The sequence below is a fragment of the Chionomys nivalis genome, chromosome 2 (genome assembly GCF_950005125.1).
Source record: "Chionomys nivalis chromosome 2, mChiNiv1.1, whole genome shotgun sequence".
NCBI classification, from domain to species: domain Eukaryota; kingdom Metazoa; phylum Chordata; class Mammalia; order Rodentia; family Cricetidae; genus Chionomys; species Chionomys nivalis.
This window is the reverse complement of record NC_080087.1, coordinates 93460117-93487406: the sequence shown is the minus strand read 5'-3', so window position 1 is coordinate 93487406 and position 27290 is coordinate 93460117. Positions and strand designations below refer to the sequence as shown.

Genomic DNA, 27290 nt, shown 5'->3' with positions numbered 1-27290 from the left:
AAAACGCCAAGAAAAAAACTTGGGGATTTCCACTGAGCTAAGGACCTTCATGTGACAACGGAGATCATGGGATGTAAGTAAACTCTACTTCTGAAGTAACTCAAATACACTGGAAATTATTGGAAAGTCTTCAAGGTAGGTAAATAAAAACTAGAAGAGGGGATATTTGATTGGTTATACTTTTTTCACGCATTCTCAGCACCACTATTCATTGTCACAGTGTGCTCTGAGTGGTGTGAAAGAATCTTCTGAGCGATTTCTGTAGACATTTGCAGGGCTGTGAATGAGAATATATTAAATAGTTCCTGTTGTCTAAATTTCTACAAAAGAAAGCAGTCTCTAGCCTGAAATAACTGTTGAAGTATTTAGGAAAGCACATCCAAAACTCACCTTCTGTAGCCAAATTGAGACGCAAGGCTTATGAAAGAAATGATGGCACGGCAGCTCTGTCGCTATGTCGTCCTTGATGTACTCACTGCAGCAGATGGGACAGCACTGCTCCTGGCCAATAGCTAAGAACACAAACAAGGCGTACCCATCAAGCACTGGTCCCCACGATGGTCACGGAAGAGGTAGTTTATCAATTACCTGGACAGCACCATCCTAGCATGGTAATGTGCAATTCTGTAAGCATTCCTTCTTTGAAAAGTTGACTGGGTAAATACTTGGTCTTAATCTATCATTTCATTAAGTATTTTCTACTAGGTGAAAGTTTGTCAGCTTCTGGCTTAAAAAAATATAGTAACTACTTGATCTCCTTGGTGCCCCAATAATTTATCAAAATATACAACATGGCATCCCAAACCTGAGAAGTGTGACTTTACCAGTGTGATCTTCTAGAACAAGAGTTTCTGGAAGTCCGTCAATGCTCTCCTTACTAGCTGGTGGATTAGCCACCTCAACATCTACTGCAAGAGACTCTAGATGTGCCAGCGCAGTCTGAAAAAGAGAAAGTATACTTCTTTGTTAGGAGATGCCTTAAAATAGTAATACGAACTATTTTTAAGTTGTCATATCAAATTATATTTATCATATTGCTATATTCTCTTCTTATTACTCTTTTCCCTTTTAGTTACCTTCCAAAAGAACCACTGCCCTGATCATTAAGTCAAATTCCTGTTTCTCACCAGCATACACGCATGCATACACACACACATACACACATGTCTGCAGAAAGTCCAACCTATCCCAAGGAAAGATCTTACTTCAGTAATCATCTACTTGCTCATTATAACTGTATTTTTCAGATGATGGTCACGCTTCCAACTTGAGTGTTCTTATGTGAGATCAATATCAGGAAAAGAAACACTTTAGAAAAGCTCACTTCATGAGATAAAATATGGTGAAACTACTAAATGCTTAACGTGAAAACAACCAATAGACATCTGAGTGGTTTCCCCTACTTTTGGCACAGAATTAGAACATGCACACTGCTAGTAATCACGTTACTACATTGCCCGGCCAACTTCATTTAGGGGTTAAATATCTGTGTAAATGACTATTCTATGAAAGCTGGAGAAAACAAAGGGTCACATAGCCATGTAATATGAACATCCTCTTCTAGATTCCAATTTAGATTAAATGATAGGCAGGCCTTGTCTCTGTCCCTTGCCAGTTTTCATTACATGTTCCTAATGTACCCAGTGCTGGGTGACTGAAACTTGGCTGACTCATGATTTAAAATGAGTTATGAATACAGTCCTGAGAACTTACCACTGCTATACTAAATATTATGGTACATGATTTAATATATAATACAATCTTATAATATCTAGTGGAGAAATATTAATCCCATTTTGTAGATGAGGCCCCTGAAGCTTAGAGGTTAAGGGCACAGTCCAAGATCAGATAGCCTATCAACCTAAGAGATCATGCTCTTGAAATCAGATTTTCTATTTCATTCAGTTATGTGCACATGGATGCACATGGTACCTACAGGGAGGGCAGGAGACAACCTGCAGGAGTGGGTTCTCTCCTCTGTGTTGAGTTCCAGGGGTTGAAGAGCTCATGTTCTTGGCCTATATGGCCTATTGTGTTCCTATAATTTACAGTCTGGTGTATATAATGTGCTTTTGTGAGTCTGTAAAGGTTCTTGAAGGGTCTCAAGTATGGACGTTTTGGGAAAAACAACTTCAATTAACCTAAGAAGTCTTTCCTAAATCTATCCTGCATGAACATGCACCTATTAAGTATTATTGGAATTATATTATTATAAGGAATATTATCTCATATTCCTTGTATACTAGACTTTCCCACACTTTATAAAGTAGTAACTTAGAGGTATAATCTAAGCAACTGGGATCAACATGGATTCCAACAGAAAAATAAACCTTTTTAGGAGGCTTACAAATCCCTTGCTTTAAACAAAACAAGCACCCCAGGAAGGTAGTGGATATAACGTTTGGAAAATGTCACCAAAGAACTAAGTGATGACACTATGATTAAACTATATTCCTATTATCTGTTTCAACAAAAGTCCTCAATCATACATTCATACAGATGAAAAATAAAATTTAAAAAACTATTAGAGAAAAAGCCTCCCTCCATTTCATTAAGGAAGGTCATTTCCAGTAAAATTTTATGTTTAAGTGATAGCCAAAATTTTTAATTTATCTGTGAGTAACTGTAATTATAAATGAGAAACTGTAACAGTTTAAACCATTTTCTGCATTATTTAATTACATTTTCATTGTGTATATATATGTATGAATGTGTGTACAGGTATGAAGGCCAGAATACAACTCCCTGGAGTTGGTTCTCTCCCACATGACTTATGATGAGAACTTCGAATGCCTACATAAATCTGTGCAAGTATATGAATTTTCAAATTTAGGACTATGTAGATAGCTCTATTATCAGTTATAAAAAATAAGGATGTTTGCTATTTTATTCTGTGCTCATTCAAACATGAGACACAGATAAGAGCTCAATGTATATTGTCAAGATCTGCCACAAAAGCTACTATCTAAAGAAAGTTGGACCTGGTACTGGAAAAGAAATAGAAATGAAAGCAACTACTGACAAAGAGGTGGGGTACTTAGTATAAATAAAAGCAAGCAGAATTTTGTGGGGTTTTTTATAATATTTGTAAAGAATACCAGTGTTATCTTAAAAAAGTAAGTTTTCAGTTCCATGCTTTAAAACTATTTTAAAATGCATTCTAGACATGAAAAAATTATTTCTGTAGTGTGACAGGAAAATGGAACTGTACCGATAATCTAGATGTGAAATAACCCAATAAAAATCTCAATCAGTAACGCAGAGTGCTAAAATGTGATGAGACTGTTTACACTGTGGAGACAGGAGCGAGTTCAAGACATCTCATCAGAGACACAGGACGTTTCTGCAAGTGGCAACACTACCCTGGGTTCTCGTTAGCAGAGACAACAGTGGATGAGGCTGCAAGTTCCCAGACAGACTATGCTCTTCCTTGCCTTGTCTCTAGCCACACTCCTGGTGACTTTGTAGGGCTTGCCCCTCATGACCAATCTTTTAAGCTCTTCTTTCAATCAAATGTCACATTGTCCACTAGAAGTAATGAATAAATTTTTACATTATTCTCAGCATTTTAAGGATACCTCCATAGTCAAGGAAATAGAAACCTAAGACAATAAAATGAAAGACGTTTTAAATATTGTGAAACCAAACCCTAAAATGAATCTGCTCCACTCTGCTGACTCCATGTATTATGTCCAATGCAAGCTATCAGACCACACCACTCCCGAGTACACGTGAGCCTTGGGAAAAGGCTCACAACAGTCCTAGGCGTCGGCTGTTTTCTTCACGTTGGCTGCTCTAGTACATACTATTCCTGCGATGGTGATTCTTGAGAACAACGCACTATGAGAGAATAACTGACACCAACACTCTAGTGGAAATCACACAGACGCTCAAAGACGTGATGTAACGCAGTGTTAATGTCTGCACGCGTGGACCCATCTGTTTGCCTACTACCTAACTTATGAATCTGAAGGTAACTTTCTACTCAGAAAATCTCAAGTACTGTCATAATGTTCCTGGAGGTCCCTTCTTACCCACTTACTTTCTACCTCTTTCTCATTCAACTATTCAGCACTCCTATATTAGCTTGAAGTCATTTCATGACTAGTGATTTAAAGAACGATTTATTTCAACAAGGTTCACCAGTATTATGGAAGCTCCCAAGTCAAAATGTCTGGGATTTTAATTTTGGGCAGATACATTTCAGAATAAGGTTGTGTTTTAGTTCAAACAATCAGGAAGCAGGCAAGAAGAGGTGGCAGATGTGTCCATTGCTGGAAAGCATGCACATGTGCGGATACGGGAAAGCAAGCCTAACTGCAGAAGGCAGTGCAGTCTGGAGGACAAAGGGAAGCTTTTTCCAGGGTTCATAGATCTGCCTCTCTGTGCCTATGTGTACACACGTGTAAAACATTCATACTTGCATACCTAGAGTTCAGGACTGGGAAAGACTGCATTTCCTAAACTTAAGCAAAATAGTTCTTATTCTGTAGAAAAAACTGACAACTACTGCAATTTGCCGGCATGATAGCAAGTAACTTCGTACATATACTAGTAACAACTCAGCAGGTATTAAATTGCTAAGAAAGCTATTCACATTCTCTTCAGTAAGGTTAAAAAGAAATTAAACCTTTAAAATTATTTCATATTCTACCAATTCTCTATGTACTTATCAGTTATAAAAATACCTCCATAGCCTGGGCTAAGCGTTCTTCTAGTGCCATGTAGGTGAGGAACTGAGGATCCACATAAGAAATAGCTTCAGCAACTCCGAGTCCATCTGCAAAGCCATCAAACAGGCTGAAAAAACAAGACCCATAACTATGATTTCAGAAACCTTACAGTGAGGATAATCATATATTACCATATTCATAGGCTGTAAAAGTTCTGTAAGAAGAAAAGTAAAACTGTGTGAGCTGAAGAAGAGAAAACGAACAGAAAAGCTAAGGGTTAACTCTAAAGAGCTAAAATGATGTCATTTGCTCACCAGTCTGCTACCTCACTGCACACGCAGGAAATTCTTCCTGACTAAAAGCCTGCTGAATGGTAGTATTTTTATGCATATAATTATTTCCCTATATTTTTTTCTTTCTGTTAATTTTAGTTTCTAATCTGGGTGAAAGTAAAAATATGAGAAAGGAAATTATTGTATTTAAATTCTATGACTAGTTAGTCATATTTTATCTCCCACTTCGAACCGCTTAATTACTTTTGGTTTGCCAACTTTTATTTTCTCAAGCCTTCCTTAATCGCTCTTCTTCCCCTTGGCTAAGAATCAGGCCTCCTTCACTTATTAATAGCTTGAAAATTATTTATTTAAAACTATTTATTTTTTGCTGTTTTATTTTTTTGAGACAGGGTTTCTTTGTGTAACCCTGGCAGTTCTGGTACTCACTCTGCAGATCAGGTTGGCCTCAAACTGCCTCTCCCTCCCAAGTGCTGGGATTAAAAATGTGCATCACTACTTTCCAGCCAAACTGTTCATTTTTATGACTTCTATGAGCCCTGAAGATAAATACATTTGATTCTGGTGTTAAACTGCTTCCTTTATCTATAAATCAGATTCCCACTTTTCCCTGGCTCTAGAATTATTAATTATTTCAAAATCAGAAAATCCAGGCACGTAGAAAAAACAAAACTCCCATGCACCCTGCTCTACAATAGGTCAGATTAAACCTGAAGTAGTACTTCTACTTAAAACGTTTACCTTTTCCATATCTGTCTACTGAAACAACACAAACACGTCCACTTTCTGTAGAAAGCCCAATCCAATGACTGAAGTAAATTACTTCCCAATTATTCTTTTCTTCAATAGCATTAGCAAACCTAGGCACTCAGGACCCGATATATGGTTGTAATCAGGTCACTGAAGAATAATCAGTATTAAAAACTCATGTTTGAGACAAGAATCACTAATGGATGCTAATGCTAGCAGATGGAAGTTTGATAGTTGGAGAGTAATCAGGTTATTTACAGTCTCAAAATAAGGCTACATAATAACCAGATGACCAAAATTAATAGCACTAGTAACAAAATTATATGCCATAATGTCTCTTTTGATATGTACTATAAAGACAAACTGCATCATTTTCCATTCTTGCTAAAAATACACAACTATGTATGATACGGGACAAATACAATGTGAGGGATAGTCCACAAATATTTCAAATATTTGTCAGACATGAAAAATAAAGATTAACTGAGGCTATGCCCAGACTTTAAAAAAAAATTAACTAAATGTAATGATGATCCTGGAGTAGATCAGATAAACATTTTCTGTAAAGTCATTGGTAAGATAACTACTGACATTAGAATAAATTCTAGGAATTAAATTATTAGCACTATATCAACACTAATTTTAGGAGCAATTCTGTATTCTGTAAAAAGTTTGATTTTTCATAAATTTCATTCTAGAATTTTTATAGGTAAATAAATTATATCTGCAGACTTACTTATAAAAAGGCCAGAAGAATCCTAATCATAAATACAGGAAGAAAAGAGAAAATAGAATAAATATGTCTAAAATATTAACATTTAAAGAATCTTAGTGAAGGAAGGATATATTGGAATACTCTATCATTTTGTACACTTTTCTCTAAGTCTCCAAATATTTCAGGTATTGACATATTCAAAACAAAAAACCTTTTAAAATGTTCTCCTAAAATCAATGCTATAAAAGATGTGAAAGTCAAAAAAGGATGATGTGGGATTCCCCTCTGTATGCTGTGATTACCATTAATGAATAAAGAAACTGCTTTGAATCTGTAGCAGGACAGAACTTAGGTAAGCGGGAAAAACTAAACTGAATGCTGGGAGAAAGGAAGGCAGCGTCAGAGAGAAGCCATGTAGCCCACGAGAGAAAGATGGAACGTTAGCCTGCAAGCCACAACCACGTGGCGATACACAGATTAATAAAAATGGGTTAAATTAACATGTAAGAATTAACCAATAAGAAGCTAGAGCTAATGGGCCAAGCAGTGATTTAATTAATACAGTTTCTATGTGATTATTTCGGGTCTAAGCTAGCTGGGTGGCCAGGAACCAACAAGCAGCCCTCCTCATCCAACGGATGAGAAAAGAGGAAAACAGTCCATAGAGACAGTGACATCTGAAATGAGACTAGAAGACACCTATCATACCTATCAGATGCTGTTCCCACCATAACTCGCTCAGTGAGTAACAGCATACAGTGACACGGCTACAAACCTCCAGTCCACATCCAAGTCTTCACTCACACTGGAGTCATCCTCAAGGTTGTTGTTACCATCCAGCATGAAGGCTTCTGGCTGTGCAAACTCATTGGCAGGCTCATTTCCTTCATCACTGCTGCTTTCATTGACTTCATTGTACTGTAACCAGGGAATTTCTCCCTCTTCCAAGGATGTCTGTTCCCTAATATATACATTTGAAAGGAAGTAACAAAATGTTGCTTTCAAACATACCATTCTGTATTGTATAATCATTCTACTTAATACATGTAACTTGAGTTCTTGTAGTTTTAAGTCCTTGTTACTTATGATTCTAAATAACAGTTTTCCTGGCCTGCAACAGCATTTCAAAAGAAAATAAAAAGGCTGGTGAGATGACACAGTGGATCAAAGTTCCATCACAATACTTAAGGATTTTGAGTTCAAGTCCCAAGACCTACATGGTAGAGACAACTAATTCTCACAAGTTGTCCTTTGACACACACACAAACCCCTTTCTAGATTTTTTGAGTATATGTGTGTGAATGCACAGATTGTCATGTCTTTACACATGACTCAGAAGCGGAAAGAAGGGACTATGAATCCCCCTCTGTACTGGTCTGCCAGTTCCCTCCTTGAACCCAGGACTTGCAAGCCCCACCTCAGAGCTGGGGTTATAGGATGAGCCAACTGCCTGACTTGTTAACTAGGGTGCAGGGATCTGAATTCTGATCCTCAGACTGTTCAGCAAGAGATATAATTACTGACATATTTCTCCAGCCTCTAATTATACCTTATTTATCTTTAAGTTTATTTTGCGAATGTTAATGTCCTAGTTTTCTCCTGGATAGTATTTGCTTAAAATATTATATTTTCCTTTTATTTGTCCTTTAAATGTGTCTCTCTTTAGTTTTAAAAATTCCGATAAGCTCTGCCTTATAAAAGCAAAGATTAGTTAATGTATATGTATTTTTGCAACTAGTGATTGCAAAAATTATTTCTATAGTCTATTTTTTTTTTTTTTTACTTTTTTCTCCTTTTCTATCTTTTTCTTTTTGGATGGATTTTAATGTTCTTTTTCATGCTTCAATTCTTTTCCTCCTGCTACTGGGGACAAAATTCACTGTCTTATGCATACCAGGAACCACTTCACTTACATATTACCTATGGCTGCCGTTATGCTACAACAGAACAGATGAGAACTACAACAGAGACTGACACACAAAATCAACAATGTTTATTTGGCTTCTCACCAATTAAGTCTGAGAACTCCTAAATTAGAAATATTTTCTTCCATTCAAGTTATAGTCAGAGATGTTTACCACAGACCACTGATGTTCTAAAACTATCAACCAAACTAGATAAAAATATATTAAAACTTCATTTGCAACTACCCCATTTTGTAAATCAATCACCCGAACTACCATGACAATGCTAAATGTAGTTTACCATGCTGATTTACCTTGAGACAGACTGTTCTCCCAAGTCTCTTCACTGTATGGCAATGGGCAACATTAACTCAATTATTCCTAATTTAGCTGAAATGACCTTTTAAATCAGCAGTTCTCAACCTGCAGGTTGTGACTCCATCTCTAAATATTACATTATGACTCATAACAGTAGCAAAGTTACAGTTATGAAGTAGCAGTGAAAATAATCTATGGTTAGGGGCCATCACATCAAGGGGAACTGTGTTAGAGGGTTGATGTGGGAGTGTCATATCAATCTGTTGATTTCATTAGTTAATTAATAAGAAACTGCTTGGCCTGATAGGTTAGAACATAGGTGGGTGGAATAAACAGAACAGAATGCTGGGAGGAAGAGGAAGTGAGCTCAGATGCCATAGCTCTCCGCTCTGAGGCAGATGCAATGAAGTTCCGACCCAAGATGGACGTAGGCTAGGATTTCCCTGGTAAGTCACCACCTCGTGGTGCTACACACATTAATAGAAATGGGCCAGGCAGTGTCTATACGAATACAGTTGGTGTGTTGTTATTTCGGGTAAAGCTACCGGGTGGCTGGGAGCCAGGCGGCAGGAAGGCAGCCCGCAGCTCCCTCAACAGAGGGTCACAGCATCAGGAAGGCTGAGAGCCACTGTTTTAGATGCTCAAATCTCCTTTATACAGAAACATGAAAATATGCATTGTATCTTCAGAAAAACACTGAAATTGCCAGCATTTAAAGTTGCCCCCTACAAATACCAAAGTACCACTTGTTCAACACATGAGCTTATGATGTAATTACTGTACAACATTTGAATGTGGCGAATGCCATTCTTGCATAACACACATTTAAAAATTAATCTCACTGTAAGACATACCCCTCCTGAAGAGACAATTCTTGGTTTTCTTCTTCAGGGCCACTACTATCACTCTGTAGCTCAGGTTCATTCTCATCTTTTCCTGGCAGAGTCTCCCAGCTCTCATCACTTGAGGACTGATCTTTTTCTGTGCCAGAAAATCGGTGAGGCAGAGAAGCAGACCATTCCCCATCACTGCATTCTGAACTGCAAACCAGAACAGAAACAAGCTACTATTACACACTAAGTCCCTTTCATTATGTGGACAGCTATCAGGCATTATGGGACATGTAGGACTACTGATGGCAAGGTTCACTTGGGTGCTCATTCATTTTAAAAACATAAAAATGAAAAAAAAAAAAAAAACAGAAGCAAATAGACCCAACAGATGTAACCCTTTCAAATGATCATGACATATATATAAGAGTTCAGACATATTTCTACATAAAAATTTAAATATAATTTGGGAGTCAAAAATGGTATCTGGAATGAATAAAACTCACCTGATCTAAATGAAACAATTTTTTTTTATTACACACTGCCCCCCCATTTTTAAAAAAGTACTTATAGACTCTGGGCCTATATTATTAATATTCATAGTAACCCTTTAATAAAAAGAAACTTCTGAAACTGTGTCCCTAGCCAGCAATGAGCACCTCACTAAGTTTTTATTAATACTAACCAGCTGCTGAATATTTCCACTCACCTTTCAAATTATGTTTTTTACTAAAAAAAAAAATCCATCCGCCAGATGAGTCCCTTATCTTACCATGCTTTTAGTTTAGAAGCTACTTATTTTGAACTCTTTCCCAATTTTCTATGTTCAAATCCTTCATTTTCCAATCTCTTTGTATATGGCCTAATGCCCTTTTCTTCACTTCTACTACTATCAAAAATAATGAATGAATGAATGAATGAATGAATGAATGAATCCTGCAATACAATGACAGCAGCAGCAACAAAAACAAAACCATCCAGGAGATTTCTACAAGCCTATAACTCCTATAACTATAGCATCTATTAACTGAGTCTCCTAAATTTAATCTCACTTCCTCAACTCACAAATGCATTCTAAATATTATCATCATTTCAACTTACACATTAACTGGTACATTCATAGCAGAATCCCAGAAAGTGCTCAAAGCTTTTCTTCTCCCCGTAAAGCAGTATTTCACAAGTTTAGGTGGAACACCTACCACTTCCACAATTTTCCCTTATGCTAGCTTTCCTGGATTTAAACCCACCTCTTACAGGCGGTGAAAATTGCTGTGTGCCTTTGATTTCTCATGCCTCTGTAATATAGTAACAGTATCTAACAGCTGTTGAGCTCATGTGAGACAAGGAAGTAAATATATATCAGTCACTACACTAGTGTCTACAAAACAGAAAGACACCAATAATTGTCAGCAAAACCACTTCCATAACATATTTCTATCAAACACATTTAGTTTATAGAGTAAGCTGTATCTGTAAAATCCCAGGTGTAATGTGCCACCTAGTTTTAAAACTCATTCAAACAAGTACTGATTAAACTCACAAACCTTAATCTGTGTGCCACTTGATGTGTTTACTTTAGAAATGCTAGTTTACAGAAAAAGCATTAAAACTTTTTTGAATAACACTTGCAATTTACAACACAATCCACTTCCTTCTTATAACTATCTCTTCTTCCCTTACACAAGGTGTTCTACTTCATTGCTTTCTCTCTTCATCAAAATGTGTTCACAGTCAGTTGGTGCCTATTACCATTCAAGACTAGACCAGACTTTATTTCTGTCAAGATGCTTCTAGATAAAATTTATCCCCTTTTTAAGGGGGACAATTATTCATGGACTGGGTACTTGGCTTATTCAGTCCAAATCACTGTGCTGCAGCTATTTCTTTAACACTGCAGTTATTTTTCTTAAGCATTCACAATGGATTGATGTTTAACAGAGTAGAACAACCTACAGTTTAGTTCCACAAAGCTCTGGTTGGCTGTAGATGACCTTCTAGCCAATGAACTAGGTTGTAACTGATGGGCACTGATGAACTAAGATGTTCTCAGTAAGTTCTTTCCTATGTTTTACAGACATCTTCCAAATTTTGTCTAATTGCGTTAATGGAGTAATTTCTTCATCCTGCTCTACTTCTGGGAGACTGCCCAATTCATGAATGTCTATTTTACTAAAACAGACATTACAAAATTTAACTAATCTGAAGTATTTTCCAAGTTATGTAAATATAAAATAACTAATAACTAAGTTTACTAGTAACTTACCAGCAGTTAAATGTTTACAAGCTCTTAGTAGGTACTAAAGATTATTCAATCATACAGCTTCAAATATAAATTCTATTAGTATGATATGATTTGAAAAAGGCCAGCAGTAGGCCTTTATAAGGATGTTCCAAAAAGTATATACAATTTTGTGATGAATGACAGAAATACACAAACCATTTTAGTACTATTTCAATGTGAATATTATTATGTCAATATAGTATTTATTACTAATTTGTAACTCCAAAAGCCTAGACTGGCTCAGAAGGTCAGAGGACACTGCAACTTCCTACTACTAAAAGTTTCAGCCCTCCATAGCCAATTTCTTTACTGAACACACAAACAGTACTGATGATACCCAATTTCTATGAACAAGCTTTGAAATCAGACAAATTTGCATTAGAATCCAGAGTAATTTCTCTGCGTTAATTACCTCTTCTATAAAGTGGCAGTATTAATTTTCAGGTGCCAAGCCTACAGTGGTATTTAGAGTAAGACCTGGAAACAATATGTAGTACAAATTTGGAAAGTGGTGAATAATTTTAAAAGGCAATCATTAATTTCTTTTAAAACATACCCAAACTAGGTCACCTGTTTCTTCATGACACAGAAAATAAGGTATTTTTTTTCCAATTTTATATAGAAACAATTCTAATCTAAGTAGTTCTATATATTTTAAATTAAGATCCTTTTCTGCTTTTTTGTTCACAAAATCAAAAATATCCACTCTATAGTGATCTGTTTAAAACTGTATTCAGAGCTGAGGTCCAGACAAAAGATACCATCATATGGACATGGTTCTACCCTGAATACCATGTGTGTGTGTGTGTGTGTGTGTGTGTGTGTATGTGTGTGTGTGCATGCAGGTGTGCACGCACACACGCACCTGCCTAAAAAAACAAAAACCACTTCTTTGGAGAGTCAGAGAATGAGATGTTGCTTTTGGATGGTACTTGATCTTAACTTTCACCTGATATTTACATATAAAGCATTTTATTTGATTGAACTATTAAATATTTATAATAATAAAAAAAGAAATAGAAAAGGTCATAGAACAGAAGGTGAGGTCAGAGGTAGAAGTGGATCTGGGAGAAGCTGGGAGTGATTATGATCAAAATTCACTGTATGACAGGCTCAATTATTAAAAAATACATCCTGAAAAATTTATTTGGTTATCAACTGAATGTGTAAAGAAGGTATTTTTTGATTTTGAATATAACTCTAAATGCTACCTATGGACAATGAAGATCAAAGAGGTATCTAATTTTTTACTTTGTTCCTAATTATTATTTATTTATATGTTTATTTATTTATTTGGTTTTTCAATTTTCCAAAACAAGGTTTCTCTTGCAACAGCAGCCCTGGCTTTCCTAGACTCAGAGATCCATCTGTCTCCGCCTCCCAAGTGCTGGGATTACTAAATTACTTTTGAAAACAAGACAAGAATGTCTTTAAAATGTTTAAGCATGTGATTTAAAGACTGCTTTGGATGCTTATGGATGTTTTATGTTTTTTCTTGGCTGTGGTACCTGCATTTCAGAGAAGCTCTTTATGTTGTTACTTTGACAACGTATACAGATCAGGAAAGACAATCTCAGTCTTACAGCAAGGAGCTTGTGTATTCTGTCCTTTTCTCTGTAAGGCTGGGTGATCACTATGGGAATGGAGAGAATTAGTATCTATTCTGTAACAGAGTCTGGGGCCTTTTAATACATCAAACTAAACTAAAAAAGCTAATCTGCATTTTATTTTCCCAACAATATCAACAAAAACTTTGTTTTTGTTTTATATTCATGTGGTTATAGGATTAAACCTAGGGCCTCACACACAGAAGCAAGCCTCTCCAACTCTGCTGTACCTCCAACCCATTTCTATTTTGTATGTTGAGGTAGGGTCCTGCTAAGTAGCCAGTTTGGCCTTGAACTCACTACTCAGTATCCCATGCAGGCCTGCAACTTTTTCAATCCTCCTGCTTTGGCCTCCTCTGCAGCTGGACTCCAAGCCTGACTCAAAATTATTTGTCTCAAAAAGTTTTCCTCTATGTTAAGGTGTTTATGTTTTGCTTTAACCTTTTAAATAAGATTAAGTCCTAGTGACAGGAAGATCTCTCAAAGAAGTCTCAAGTGCTATGGAGTACTACTCTGGTAAAAAAACAATGACATCTTGAAATTTGCATACAAATTGATAGAACTAGAAAAACCCATCCTGAGGGTGGTAACCCAGACCCAGAAAGATGAACATGGTATGTACTCACTCATAAGTGGATATTAGCTGAAAAGTAAAGGATAACAAACCTATAATCCATGAGCCTAACTAGAGAAGCTAAGTAACAATGTGAACCCTAAGAAAAACATACATAGATCTACCTGGAAAGGGGAAATAGACAAGATCGCCTGACAAAATTGGGAGGATGGTGGGTGGGTGTGAAGGGAAGGGGAAGGGGAAGAGGAGGGGGAGAAGGGGAGGAGGGCTGGTTCAGGAGAACTTGAGGGAATGGGATAGTCGAGATGGAGAAAGAACAAAGATGCGAGCAAGGAAAGAGATATTTTGATTGAGGGAGCCATTATGGGGCTAGCAAGAAACATGGCACTAGAGAAATTCCCAGGAATCCACAAGGATAGCCCCAGCTAAGACCCTAAGCAATAGAGGAGAGGGTACCTGTAGTCAGAAAGATGAATATCTTAAATGTCACCATGGAACCTTCATCCAGCAACTGATGGAAACAGAGGCAGAGACCCACAGTGGAGCACTGGGCTAAGCTCTCAAGTTCCAGTTGAAGAGTGGAAGGAATGAGAATATGAGCAAAGAGGTCAAGACCATGAAGGGGACATCCACTGAAACAGTGTGTCTTAGCTAATGGGAGCTCATCAACTCTAGCCAGACAGAGACAGAACCAGCATAGGACCAAACTAGTCCCTCTGAATGTGGGTAATAGTTGTATAGCTGGGGCAAACTCTGGGCCACTGGCACCAGAATTTATCCCTACTGTTTGTACTGGCTTTTGGGGAACCTATTCTCTTTGGATGAATACCTTGCTCAGTCTAGATATGGTAGGGAGCGCCTTGGTACTTTTCCAAAGCAATGTGCCTTACCCTCTCTGAGGAGTGGATGGGGGATGAGGGAGAAAGGTGAAGGGGATGGGAGGAGGGGAGGGAGTGGGAACTAGGATTGATATGTAAAATGAAAAAGACAGTTTGTTTTCTTTAAAAAAAACTTGAGAGAGAGTCAGAGAGAGAGAGAGAAATGGCAGACAGCATGTCTCTTCGAAACAGTTAGGCCCAATGTTAAAATGTACTAGTATTACTAAAAATTAGTTCTCTTTCCTGCGCTCTCCCTCCCTCCCTCCCTCCCTCCCTCCCTAATTTAACTTTTGTCCTCAATTATTACAGGTCTCAGGGTATATTTCAAAGTGTTAACCTTTGGTGTGATTCCAGGTCTGTGAAACAGCACAGAATAATGCTACTGGCAGAAAAGTTTATCCTATAGACTGCAGTGTTCTGATACAATTAAGAGACCACTTAAGACTTTTTCAGGGAAGACAGTAAGCACACATTAATCAGATCCTTTTAGATTTATTTATTTTATGTGTATTTAGCTTTAACCTGCTATTTATCTATACACAAGCACACCTGCTGCCTACACAGGTCAGAAGAGGATGTCAGATCCTTAGAATTGGGAGTTACAGAAGTCACTGTGTGTTTGCTGGAACTGAGCCCGGGTTCTCTGCAAGAGCAACAATGTGAGCTACCTATTATTTTAAAGTAGTCAGCTTAAAATATCTAATAGTGTCCAAATGAATTTTAGTTGTATTCTTGATAAATGTTCTGTGTTACCTTTATAATACAAACACAACAAGAATATCTTTAAGTATATCATTGATAAGTTTTACAAGGGAGAGAGTTACTCTAAAAAATTTTTCACAGACTCAAAGTTCTGTATCCTTTCCTTTCCTTCTCAAGTGACACTTTAGAAAAGTGGTCACCATTTCCCCTTTTCTCTTCTTAGAGCTTCACCGAGAGTAAACACATAAATGAGAGAGGGTCAGATTAAACTAGAATCTATGGCTACTTCATTTTGGCATTAGGCTGGTACCAGATTAACAGGCATCCTGGTAACAAATACTTTAACAGAGTCATATAAAAAGAGCAAGAAATAGAAGTGAATTAATTTAATCCTTTAATATATTTTAAATCTTACAAAAATACAATTGGAGTCTAACGTAGACATATTATCCATCAGAATTAATTCTGTATGTTTTTTAAAGACAGGATCTTATGCAGGCCAGGCTGGCCTCAACTTACTACATAGCCAAAGAAAATCAAGAACTTCTGATTTCCTACCTCTCCTTCCCAAGTGCTGGGATTATAGGAGTGTGCCTCCATGTCCAATTTCTGTGAGTCTTAAATAAACAACTTAACCTATTCTAGCAGTTCAGGGTGTTTTAACTCCATCATCCGGCACACCCGACTACAAGTTCTACCAGTCAATACACTGCAACAGAGTTGAAAGGAAAAGTTTTATTAACACTAAATGTTTCTCCTACTGTTCATTGTATTTACAAAAATCTATCATTGTTCATGATACATCACTTCTAAATATACTAAGAAAACATATTATAACCATTTAAAATTCCCCTAGACAAATACACTTTCTACAACTGGGGGAAAACAACAACAACCACCAACTTTTTAAAAAACAGAACCTATGAAAACAACTATATTTTGTTTGAGGGTTGATTATAAAAAATATTTTAACAGTTTCACTTGAAAAGCAAGTAAAACTTAACGGTTTTGTTTTGTTTTGAATAGTGGGTCCACAGTGGTAAAGACACAGACAAGTTAAATAATTTTCTTCAATTAATGTGTAACTATGAAAAAAACACTAGCCACCTTACACTGTCAAATTTATTTCTCTTTAATAATAATCTAAAAGTAGATAATCAAATAAAAAAATCTTAGGGCTGAATGTTTTAGAATTTAAATCTTTTCTCGCAAGCTCACAAGCAACGGCTAGCATCACCTAAAAGAATCCAGGCCAACAAATAGTTACCAAACATACAAATACTTCTAGCGCAAAATATGATTGCTTGAAAGTGTCTCAATTTAGGTTCAATCCAGAGTATCTATCAAAGCAGTTAATTTCAGATCAAGCTTTATGGTCAATTCATGATTTTGAAACTTTGTGGGTTTTGAATAAAAGACCATGGATTCCAATTGATACATATAAACTGAGAAATAACTTTACTCTCAACTTAAACAGCCGGTCTTTCAAATCAATATGAACCTTGATTATCTTCTACTCTCCTAACGAATCTGTTTATCTAGAGCTTAGTCAAAGTAGTGTGGATTTAGTTATTACAGTTCTGTATGCTGTATGTCTTCCAGCAATCCTGACTCTTAGAAACCAGGAACTTATGCCACTTATTTTTGTAGCATATGCCAATCTATTTAATAGTTATTTATAACAATGTCATCTGATCATTTAATGTTTCTGCTATTAACTATACAGGCATCGCCCTAATTAAACCTACATTCTATATGAAATCACTGTCAAACACAGCACAGTAGAAAGTATTTGGGGATGGCTGAATAGAGGTCTATTATCTATGGATTAGTTCTGGAGAGACGTTGACACTGAGTTTGTATGTCTTCCACTTTCTTGATCTATTTCGACACTTATTTTTCTGTGATATGGCAGATTCTAAACCTAAGTTGTTTTCCCCATTATTCCTTTTCTCTAAGTTTTCTTGTCTCCTTCCATATCTGATCTCTTTTTTGTTAACAATTATGTACTGAATCCTGAGAGTAAAATAAAAACAGACTTTTCTCTTGATTTAAAAAAATGAAACAAAGCAAGAAACAATAAGTCCAAGTTGAATTCTCTTCAAACTACTTTCAAGTTAAAATACTATTTTTAATAGTTCGTAAAGTATGTGCATAACTGAGTACTGTTGGGGTTACAACTAGATTTAAAAGATTTATAAAGCCGGGTGGTGGTGGTGCCTGTCCTTAATCCCATCCCTCAGGAGGCAGAGGCCAAGGCCAGCCTGTCTACAGGGCGAGTCCCAGGACAGGCTCCAAAGCTACAGAGAAACCCTGTCTCGAAAAACAAAAATAAAGATTTATGAAAATCTGGACTCTGGCAATAAAAACAGAGCAGCTGTTCAAAAAACTTCTCCCGCCCCCACCATTTGCTGTTTCATGGTTTGGGGAACAGGGAAGAAATCTATGTTTGAAAAGCAATTAGAAAGTCTTGACAATAACAGTACAATCATAGAGAATATAGCCTCTTGGAGTTCAAGGCATCAAATTCCAGCTCTAATACTTACATACTTTATGACATACCAATTAGTTAATTCTCTAGACCTGTTTCCTCATCTGTGAGCAGAGGAAAAATAGTACCTACCACATACAACTGCCAATGAGAATTTTTGCTTGAAATATGGTCTCCCTATGTAGGCCAGACTAGCCTTGAATTCATGATCCTTGAACCTCATCTTATGAATGATAATATTACAGGTCTATACCAACATACACAGAAACTAATTTTTAAAGAAATAAATGAGCTTAAGTGATAAAAAGAGGGAACAAGGACCCAATAAAGAAATGGGTGACATTATTAACAAAAGTAATGCAATATTGTCAATCAATAGTGACCTTAATCACTCTTTAAACAGACTGTCTTACCACAGATTTAAAAAAATACAATAAATTTATACTTTGCATTTCATTCATTAACATACAGTTAATTAAAATAATCAGCACCTAAACTCTTTGTAATAATCATTATACATCTAAAAGTCTAATTCCATAAATAATTAAAATGCCTCAAATAAAGCAAAATATTCTGCAGTTTGCATGTATGGTTCATACTCAGAATATATGATCACCAAGATGTCTACTTACTATCACATCAGACAGCCTATTATTAAACACCTTACTGCTAATAGAGCACTTTGTTAACAGATACACAGGACAACAGAATAGAACAAAGAACCCAGAAACAAACCCATCAGCTATGGGCACCTGATTCTGACAAAGAAGCCAAAAGCACCCACTGGAGAAAAGGCAGCCTCTTAAACAGAGCTGGAGAAACTGAGTATCCACCTGGAGAACAAAGTTGATTCCTATCTCTACCTTTTATAAAAAGAGACGCAAATCACTTTTGGGTATCAGAATAGGCAAGGACTTTCTGATAAGTAGAACTGCATGACAATATAAAGCTTCTGCACAACAAAGCACTTAACAGAGTAAAGAGCCTATAAAATGAGGAAAATCTTTACCAGCTAACATCCAATAGGGTATTAATGCAGAATCAATAATGCTAGTATAAACAAGCACAAAGAAACAATAATGTTAGTATAAAAATAGCCAAATGAATTGAATAGACGAGTCTAAAAAATACAAATGACCAAAAAATATTTTAAAAGGTTTAGCATCCTTAGCTACCAGGGAAACACGAAACTTCACTGAGAGTCTGTTTCATCCTAGTCAGATGGCTGTAAGCAAAGAAACAAACAACTGATGGCAGGGAGCTTGCACAAAGGGAAGAATCCATGTCCACTGGTAATGGAAATGGGAATCTGCATGGCCACTGTGGAAATCTGTATGAAGATTTCTCGACAGATTGAAAACAGAACTGTAATAATGACCAAACCTTGGGTATAAATATACAAAGGAATCTTAGGCAGCATATCATGGTGAACTTGAACATTTGCTTATTTCAGCACTACTTTATTTAAACTTTAATATTACATTTATTTATAGCAACTAGTGTGGCTACTAGGATTAAAAGGTATGTGTTACCACTGTGCAGCTGTAAGGCTGACCAATGTGGCTGTTTTACTTTCCCAATCCGCAGGCAAGCTTTATTTATGCCACTACACATGTGTAGGTATGTAGATGGAAGTGTGCCATCAGTGCATGTGTGGAGGTCAGACCAACTCCTAGGAACCAATTCTCTCCTTCTACCTTGTGAAACACAGGAATTGAACTCAGGTCACCAGGCTCAGCTTGGCAGTTAGCACCTTTTATTCACTGAGCTATCTCACTGGCTCTTTCAACATTATTCACAATAGCCAAATTGAGAAATCAGATCAGATTTCATCAACATACAAACAGATAAAGAAAATATGATGTACATATACAACATAGTTTTGCTCATTCATAAAGAAAAATGGATTATATTTTAGAGAACTGGATGGAACTGGGGACTATCATGTAAAGAAAACAAAGCAAATCAGACCCAGAAGAAAACCACTGCATGCCTTCTCTTGTGCAGAATCTAGACGTGAAAGTGGAAAGGGGACTATCTGAAAGAGAAAGGTGGAAAGGCAGGCTACTACATGACAACCATGAAAGTTCAAGATGAACATGTGTGAGAATGTTATACTTTGTATAATGAATATAAAATCTTTTTAAAAAGAAAAGAATATCTGGCTTAATACACACATCAACTAAATACTGCATGAAGCTTACCTGTCTTCATCTTTGTCGTAGAGTTGGTAATAATCTCCGCAGCCATTCCAAAAGGAATTATCCCGAGTTTCTTGCCTTCCTGAAGCTGTGGCTCCATTTTCTGATGTTGCATGATTATGTTCTCTTTCCCTCTGTGCAACTCTTGAGTAAGGTGGAGTCAGGAACATACACTCGTGGTCACCATCATAGTCTTCACACTTTATTATAGGATCATCTGAACTACATTCCTCAACTTCTAAAGCCTCTCTCCATCTCTGAACACTTCTTTGTTTAGCCTCATGCCTGTTAAAACCCATTTCTTGGTCTACCTGGCTCGAACTTATCACTTTTCTAACTTTGGGCCGCACTACCTGCTCAGGAGAGCTTCCGTGGTGGTTGGCTCTGTCATTAGTATTGTGTTCACTACAAATATGCCCTGGACCACAGTCTGCATCTTCAGCTGAATTTTCTCTCTCTCTTTCCCGATCAGCATTATCTTGTTGTCTCTTTCTAACAATGTCTTCAGAAGACCTCTTGAATTCCTGCCCATTATGATGGGCAAGCTCAGCATCACCAGCAGAATTTTTCTCTAAAGGTGTTGAATCTAGCTCTTCAAATTCATCACTTATTTCACAGTTGAGAGAGGGAACAGATGGGGAAAGATCAGCGTACACCTCTGCTTCTCCATTTTCTAGCTCAAATACTGTATTGCCTAATACTTCCTGACATCTACCACCTTCCACAGCTTCTGCAGAAAGCTGAAGGGAGTCATTATTCTCATCACGTCTGCTGTCTGGATCATTAGAGTCAGCATAAACCAACACAATTCCATTTTGGAGACTTGAGACATTATAAAGAGCTGGACTATACTTGGTCTCAGCGCGACTACGGAGATTCCTTTTGCTTTCTAAGGTCTCCCTGACTTCCTCACTAGGGCATAGTGGGGTAATGGATGGACTGCTCTCAGTAGTTTGATTCAGTGCTGGACCACAAGTGGAAATTTCTGTTTCAGTTTTTTCAAAAGTAGATTCATTGGGTAAAGAAGGATGGACTTGATCCAATGAATTGGAACCTTCATAAAAGAGAAGAAAGCATTTTGGAGGGATTTAGATAAAATTTTATATAATATCAATTCCATGGAAATCAGGATCTATTTGGCAATATGCTAATGTTTCTGTATTCCCTAACTGTATTCCCTAACTGTAGTAATACAGTCAGACTGGTTACACTGAGAACTCAGTTCCACACCTGGACAGCCTCTCATTACCCTATCCTTGTGTTTTTTACAGATTTTTTTAAACCCTGTCTCATTATCAAAAATCTTTTCTATGAGAAAAAAAGAAGCAAATAGGATGCTACACAATGAGAAATAAAAGCAGTCAGAATAATCTGTTCTCCAATTACTCTACAAATCTACCTTTTAATTACAAAATTTCTAAAATTCTCAAAAAAACCCTTTATGACAAATATAATTTTATCCCCAGGTAATAGGTCTATGAGAAATAAGATTTTTAACTGTATTTTGATGTTAATTAAAAAATTAAATCTAACTTCCTAGACATGCATCAGATTTCTATGTCCAAAATGTACTGTTAATACATTTATAATTTAGGTATTAGAGATACAACTTAAAAATAAGTGAATATACTGATTCATTTTGCCATACTTTGTCAAAATTCTGACACTTGAAAATCAAATCTATAATTATTTTCAACTTCATCTTTTATTATTAGTTTCACAAAGATACTGAGATTTGTTATAACCTAATGCATAAATCATAAAATAAATGAAATTTAATTTATAACAGAAAAGACTCTTTATTGGAATAACTTCATTCATCAGATTCTGATCTATAAATAATAGAGAAAATATTCTACAATTATCCAGTTTGCTTAGAACCATAAAAATGAAACTAGAAGATTTTATATGTTTATATATAACTATGTAACTACAGTATAGGAAATCTGTATATAATATTTCAAACCACTGAATAATTAAGAAGGCTTAACTGAATAACTATTACCAGAAATTTTGGTGTTTATATTTTACAAAATAATGGAAAAAAATAAGTAAGTTAAGCTAAATTCTTCAGAAGAAGTTACAAGTTACATAAATATAGTATGCAGGGACAAACACTCTCAGTTCACATTCAAGTCTTGGCATGGTCTACCTTTCAAAGTAAGGTACTGAGAACAAAACCCTAAACTCCACTAGGTCAGCAAAGTTTGTGAATGGAAGAGTAATATCTAGTCACTTCTGCTGTAAAGGTAAAAACAGAAGAGATTTAAAAATAAGACAAAGACTTGGGAGAGGAATTAGCTGATGGATGTGGTTGTGTGATCACTGCCATAACAATTAGTCATACTTTAGTGACTGGTCATATTGAATTTTCTATATTTAATGTATATGGTACTGCTATTAAATTCAATAAAAATTTTCCAAATAGAAAGAAAATGTACTATGTTTATTATCAAAAACATAAATTTTAAAATAACAGCCCTTAATTGACTACATGTTACATACCTGAGGAATTTTCCTTTGGAACATCATCAAGTTCCAATACTTCATAGTCATCACCAGCCCGACCTAAGCTTCTTTCATGCCTGGTCATACATGGCTTAAAACTGACATATGCATGTCTTCTTCCATATCTCCTGCCTGTAATAGTCTGATATCCTCCTGCTGGTTTAGGCCAAGCTGCCTTGTTGGATTCTTGATCCATTACTGAAAATACAAATTAAAGTAAGGAAGGTCAGTAATGACCTTTACAGTGGCAACAAGTTTGGGAAAAAAGTGCTTCAACAAATATGTGGTGTCCTGTTTAAGTGGTGCAGGGATGACAAGAAACAACTAAATAGTTATGCACTGAAGCCAAGGGCCAAATAAAATTCTCTGGAAGGAAATAGTCACAGAAGAAATCAAACACATGCTATTCCATCTCCAAAATTACAAATGGATGGTATAAATCAAGCTAAGAAAAGCCCCAGCATGTAAACTTGAATATTAATTCACTTTTTATTAAACAGTACAGTATTATGCAAAAATATATTAAGCTTGCTTAGGCAACTATTTATTATATATTCTATGTAAGAATAGAGTATTTCCTCACAGTGCATAGTACAATCAATATATGAAGGTTTTCTATTTTTGTTATGTATAAAGTAAAACAAGTATAAAACAAGTATAAAGTAAAAAAAGTATAAATGACAACCTTGTATTTATTAAATGCCATAAAATGTTATATCACTTTTTAATCCCTTCAAAAACATTTAGATGGTAGCCACTATCTATTTTAAAACTCAAAATAAATGTTAAGAAGTCAGGCATGGGGATGTGTATCTAAAACCCTAGCACTAAGGCAAGGATGGCAAACTGAAGGACAGCCTAAGTTACACAATGACACTTTGTTACCAAAAAAAAGTAAAGTATTTAATCACTTGTCTCAAAAATATAAGAATCAACATCTCTAACTACTACTCCAAAAGAACAGCCTCCAAAATGGAACATATGCTAGAAACGAGGGGGTGTTTTATATTAAGTTAGAAATTAATCATTATAAATATTAAATAGCTATAGACGGTGTAAAATCAGTCTTTTCACAAAATCACCTAACAGAGGATATAGCACATCACATATATTCTTTTTTTTTTTTTTTGAAACAAGTTCTCCCTCTATAGCCCCAACTAGCCTTGAACTCACGGAGACCCACCTGCCTGTGCTGGAATTAAAAGTGTGAGCCACTATGCATGGCTCCACATATTCCATTTAAAGTACCCAGGGAACAGAAAAAGAAGTCCTCAATGTAGAAGAATAAACACCTATCTTCCTTACCTGATGGTTCTTTTTCAGTGTACTGTGACATATATGGCAGCGTCTATGCTCCCAGCTCAGTAGAATTATGGATGTAATTTGGTTTTTACTTATACAGTGAATAAGCTGCAAATGATTCCTACAAAGAAATAATGCATTGAACAAAATATTAGTAATAAAAGAATAAAACAAAAAAATGGCAAAATTGATGCACGTGGAGATTGTTGGCCTTTCATTCCCTTAGAGAAATATAACTTGATCTCACAAAAACAACAATAAACAGACAAAAAAACACAAACAATCATACATAGAACTTGTAAGTAAATAATCAAATATATTGTTGAAGAACTGATTGGAAAAATGCAACACTGCTAGCTAGTATTCGTGTAATTACACAAACCTATACATATGAGAAAAAGGAGCCTCAAATGAGGAACTGTCTACAACAGATTGGCCTATGAGCACATCTAGGAGAATTTCCTTGATTGATGTTTGATGTTGGAGAGCACAGCCCACTATAGGCAGTGCCACCTTTGGGCAGGTGGTCCTGGATTGCAAATTGAGAAAGCTGTGGAAAGCCAGTAAGCAGCTTTCTTCTATTGTCTCAGATTCAGTTCCTATCTGGAGTTCCTGCCTTGTTATTTTCCCTCAACAAGGGACTATAACCTGTGAGCCAAATAAACCCTTTCCTCCTCCACACTGCTTCTGGTCACTGTTTTATCACAGCCACAGTGATAAAATAAAGTAGTGGAGCTTACTATATCATGCTGGCTTAAGCTTTTCCATAAATTCACTTAGCTATCATTAAGTTTAAAAATATAATTTTTACCTTAAAAAATTTAATAGGAAATTTAAAATTTCAAGTATACAGGTAATGATATCCTTATCAATTACGATCAGATAATTTAACCCACAATCTAGTCTAAACCAGTAAAGACTAACATATCAGTTAACAACAAAAAACAACTTCTTGTTTGAAATTAATACATTAACTATTATAGAAGTTGAAGGCTTTTTAAGTTTAGCAGAAGCTGATTTTTTCGTAACACTTTGAGTACACAAACCACCAGTAATTTTCTACCACTAACACGAGCTTATTAGAAAAACACTCTGCAAATGGGTTGTTATGCCTGACTATTGTTACTTAAACACAAGCATACATCAGAGAGCACATATCTATATTCATTTATAAAATCAACAAATTTGAGAAACATGTCATCTTCTAATGTAGTTGGATGAAAACTCCAAGGAACTAAAACAATAGTCTTGTGACCTCAGTTTTTTCAAAAACAAGGAACTCTTCTTTGATTATGCTTTCATACCCCTCCCAGGCATGTTATTTCAAATTATTCATTACAACTGGCTTTTGTTTATAGCCCTCTATGTAAAAATGTTTTTGCTAATTGCAGCTTCCCTTCATGTGCAGCTTACCCATGTGACTATACACTTTACTCATGTGACTCCTGTTAACGCTCAGATGCTCTGAATAGAGTTAACATGAGAATTTAGTCCCCCTCATTTACTGTCTCCATTCTCAACGGAGTAGCAAATATGTGCCTGAAGCAAAATATGATGAGACTTACAACTAGCTAGTAGGTGGTAAGAAAGATGGCACTGGAGAGTGCTAGAGTACCACCAGGAGAATGGTGTCTTCCAAAGCCTGACAGGACTGTGGATGAGAGGGAAGGAATCAGAATAGAGATCATTGTCACGTACCAGTATCTTTTAAAGATACTCATGGCTGGATGTGGTAGCACACACTTTTAATCCCAGGCAGGTCACTGAGTTTGAGACCAGCCTGCTCTACACATACAATACCAAGGCCAGTAAGAACTATATAGTGAGACAGTGTCTAAAACAAACAAACTCATGGAAGGCTTTCAATATCTTGATGTCAATGCACTTATTTTCAAGGCCCATCACCTATTAGTGTTGTAGTATCTTCTGACTGCACACAGAATTGAGATACCTGGTTTGAATTGTATTTCCTCCTTACCCCCCATTTTTCCCTTTAGTAGAACATACTCAAATAATTATTTCAGAGAATTTATGGAGAAGGCAAACTGATTTTTTTGCATGCTATAAAATATCCTCATTAGTCTATCACAATTTAGTACTGTTAAAACCAAAACACATTCCTATAAACCCAGAAGGTATTATTTCCTAATATACTTATTACTATTAGGAAAATATCAAAGTAATTTGCTACTGTTTCAACAGTACGGGAAAAAAAAACCCTACATTTTTCTCTGTGCACTATTTGGGATCTTGTCTTATAAGGATGTACTTGGTGACAGGCCACTAAATTTCTCTCCATAACAGTAGCTAAACTGTTTTAATGAACAGACCTCAATCAGTGTCACAAAGATGTCTGTTTTCTTTCCTATTATCTCTATATTTGACCAACATGGACTAATCTTTTGTATTTAAAACTTTCTTCTATATTTTCATTCCATGGACTAATATATTTAAATCACTTTCCTATACTTTGTAACAATTTAAAGTTGTTTTAATTCTCTTGTTCCCCTTTTTCTTTATTACTTTCAATAATGGTTCTTGGGTTATACAGACTGTAATGACCCTGTATATACGAATTTTCTCTATTTTATCTGATGCCACTATAATCAACTATCTGTGATAGTGTTATCTATTTCCAGACCCCTCTGAAGTATGAAAACTAGATCAGGGAGAAGGGACACAGAAATATTATAGTTATGGGTCAGGATTAAATGATTCATTTACCAGTTTTGGGTTTGTTCCTAAACAGGGAGTGTTTAGCTTCTGAATTTTTTTCTGAATAGTTTCCTCCAGAATTAGTATGACTATGTTCTATTTGTGGTAACTATTCATTCCAAATGCTTTGAGAATTTTTATATTGTCCTAATTAAAAGTATGTGTGTGTGTGTGTGTGTGTGTGTGTTGCTGTAACGAGGATCAAGGAAGCATTAGTCTGAAATCTTCCCATTAGTAGGTGAGATATACCATTACTTTAACTAAGATACTATGACATTAGCTCCAGAGAAGCTATACAAACTTAAAAAAAAACAAAAACAAAAACACAGAAACACAAGCATGGGTAAGGAACAAAAATGCCTACCATAAACTACTGAACTTAAAATGTCCTGTTTTTATTTTATTTGAAAACACTGTGTCTGTTATATTATCTAAGAAACTATTCTTGTTTGTCAACTTGACTACATCAGGAATTAACTAAAACACAAGTGGCTGGGTACAACTATGAGGGACTTTTATTTATTTTTTCTTAAATCATTTGAAGTGAC

General features: G+C 35.9%; 1 protein-coding gene across 1 annotated transcript in view; it reads right to left on the bottom strand.

Annotated features, from left to right (window-relative positions):
- Pja2 (praja ring finger ubiquitin ligase 2) overlaps window positions 1-27290 on the bottom strand; it is a 50714-nt gene that overhangs the window by 6450 nt on the left and 16974 nt on the right. The window contains exons 2-9 of the mRNA XM_057758569.1: window positions 24031-24148; window positions 22723-22923; window positions 20221-21271; window positions 9508-9693; window positions 7207-7392; window positions 4689-4800; window positions 825-939; window positions 391-512 (exon numbers count right to left, since the gene is read on the bottom strand). Of these exons, the coding sequence (XP_057614552.1) occupies window positions 391-512; window positions 825-939; window positions 4689-4800; window positions 7207-7392; window positions 9508-9693; window positions 20221-21271; window positions 22723-22923; window positions 24031-24061 (2004 nt within the window). The 5' untranslated portion in view covers window positions 24062-24148. The remainder of the gene's footprint in view (window positions 1-390; window positions 513-824; window positions 940-4688; window positions 4801-7206; window positions 7393-9507; window positions 9694-20220; window positions 21272-22722; window positions 22924-24030; window positions 24149-27290) is intronic.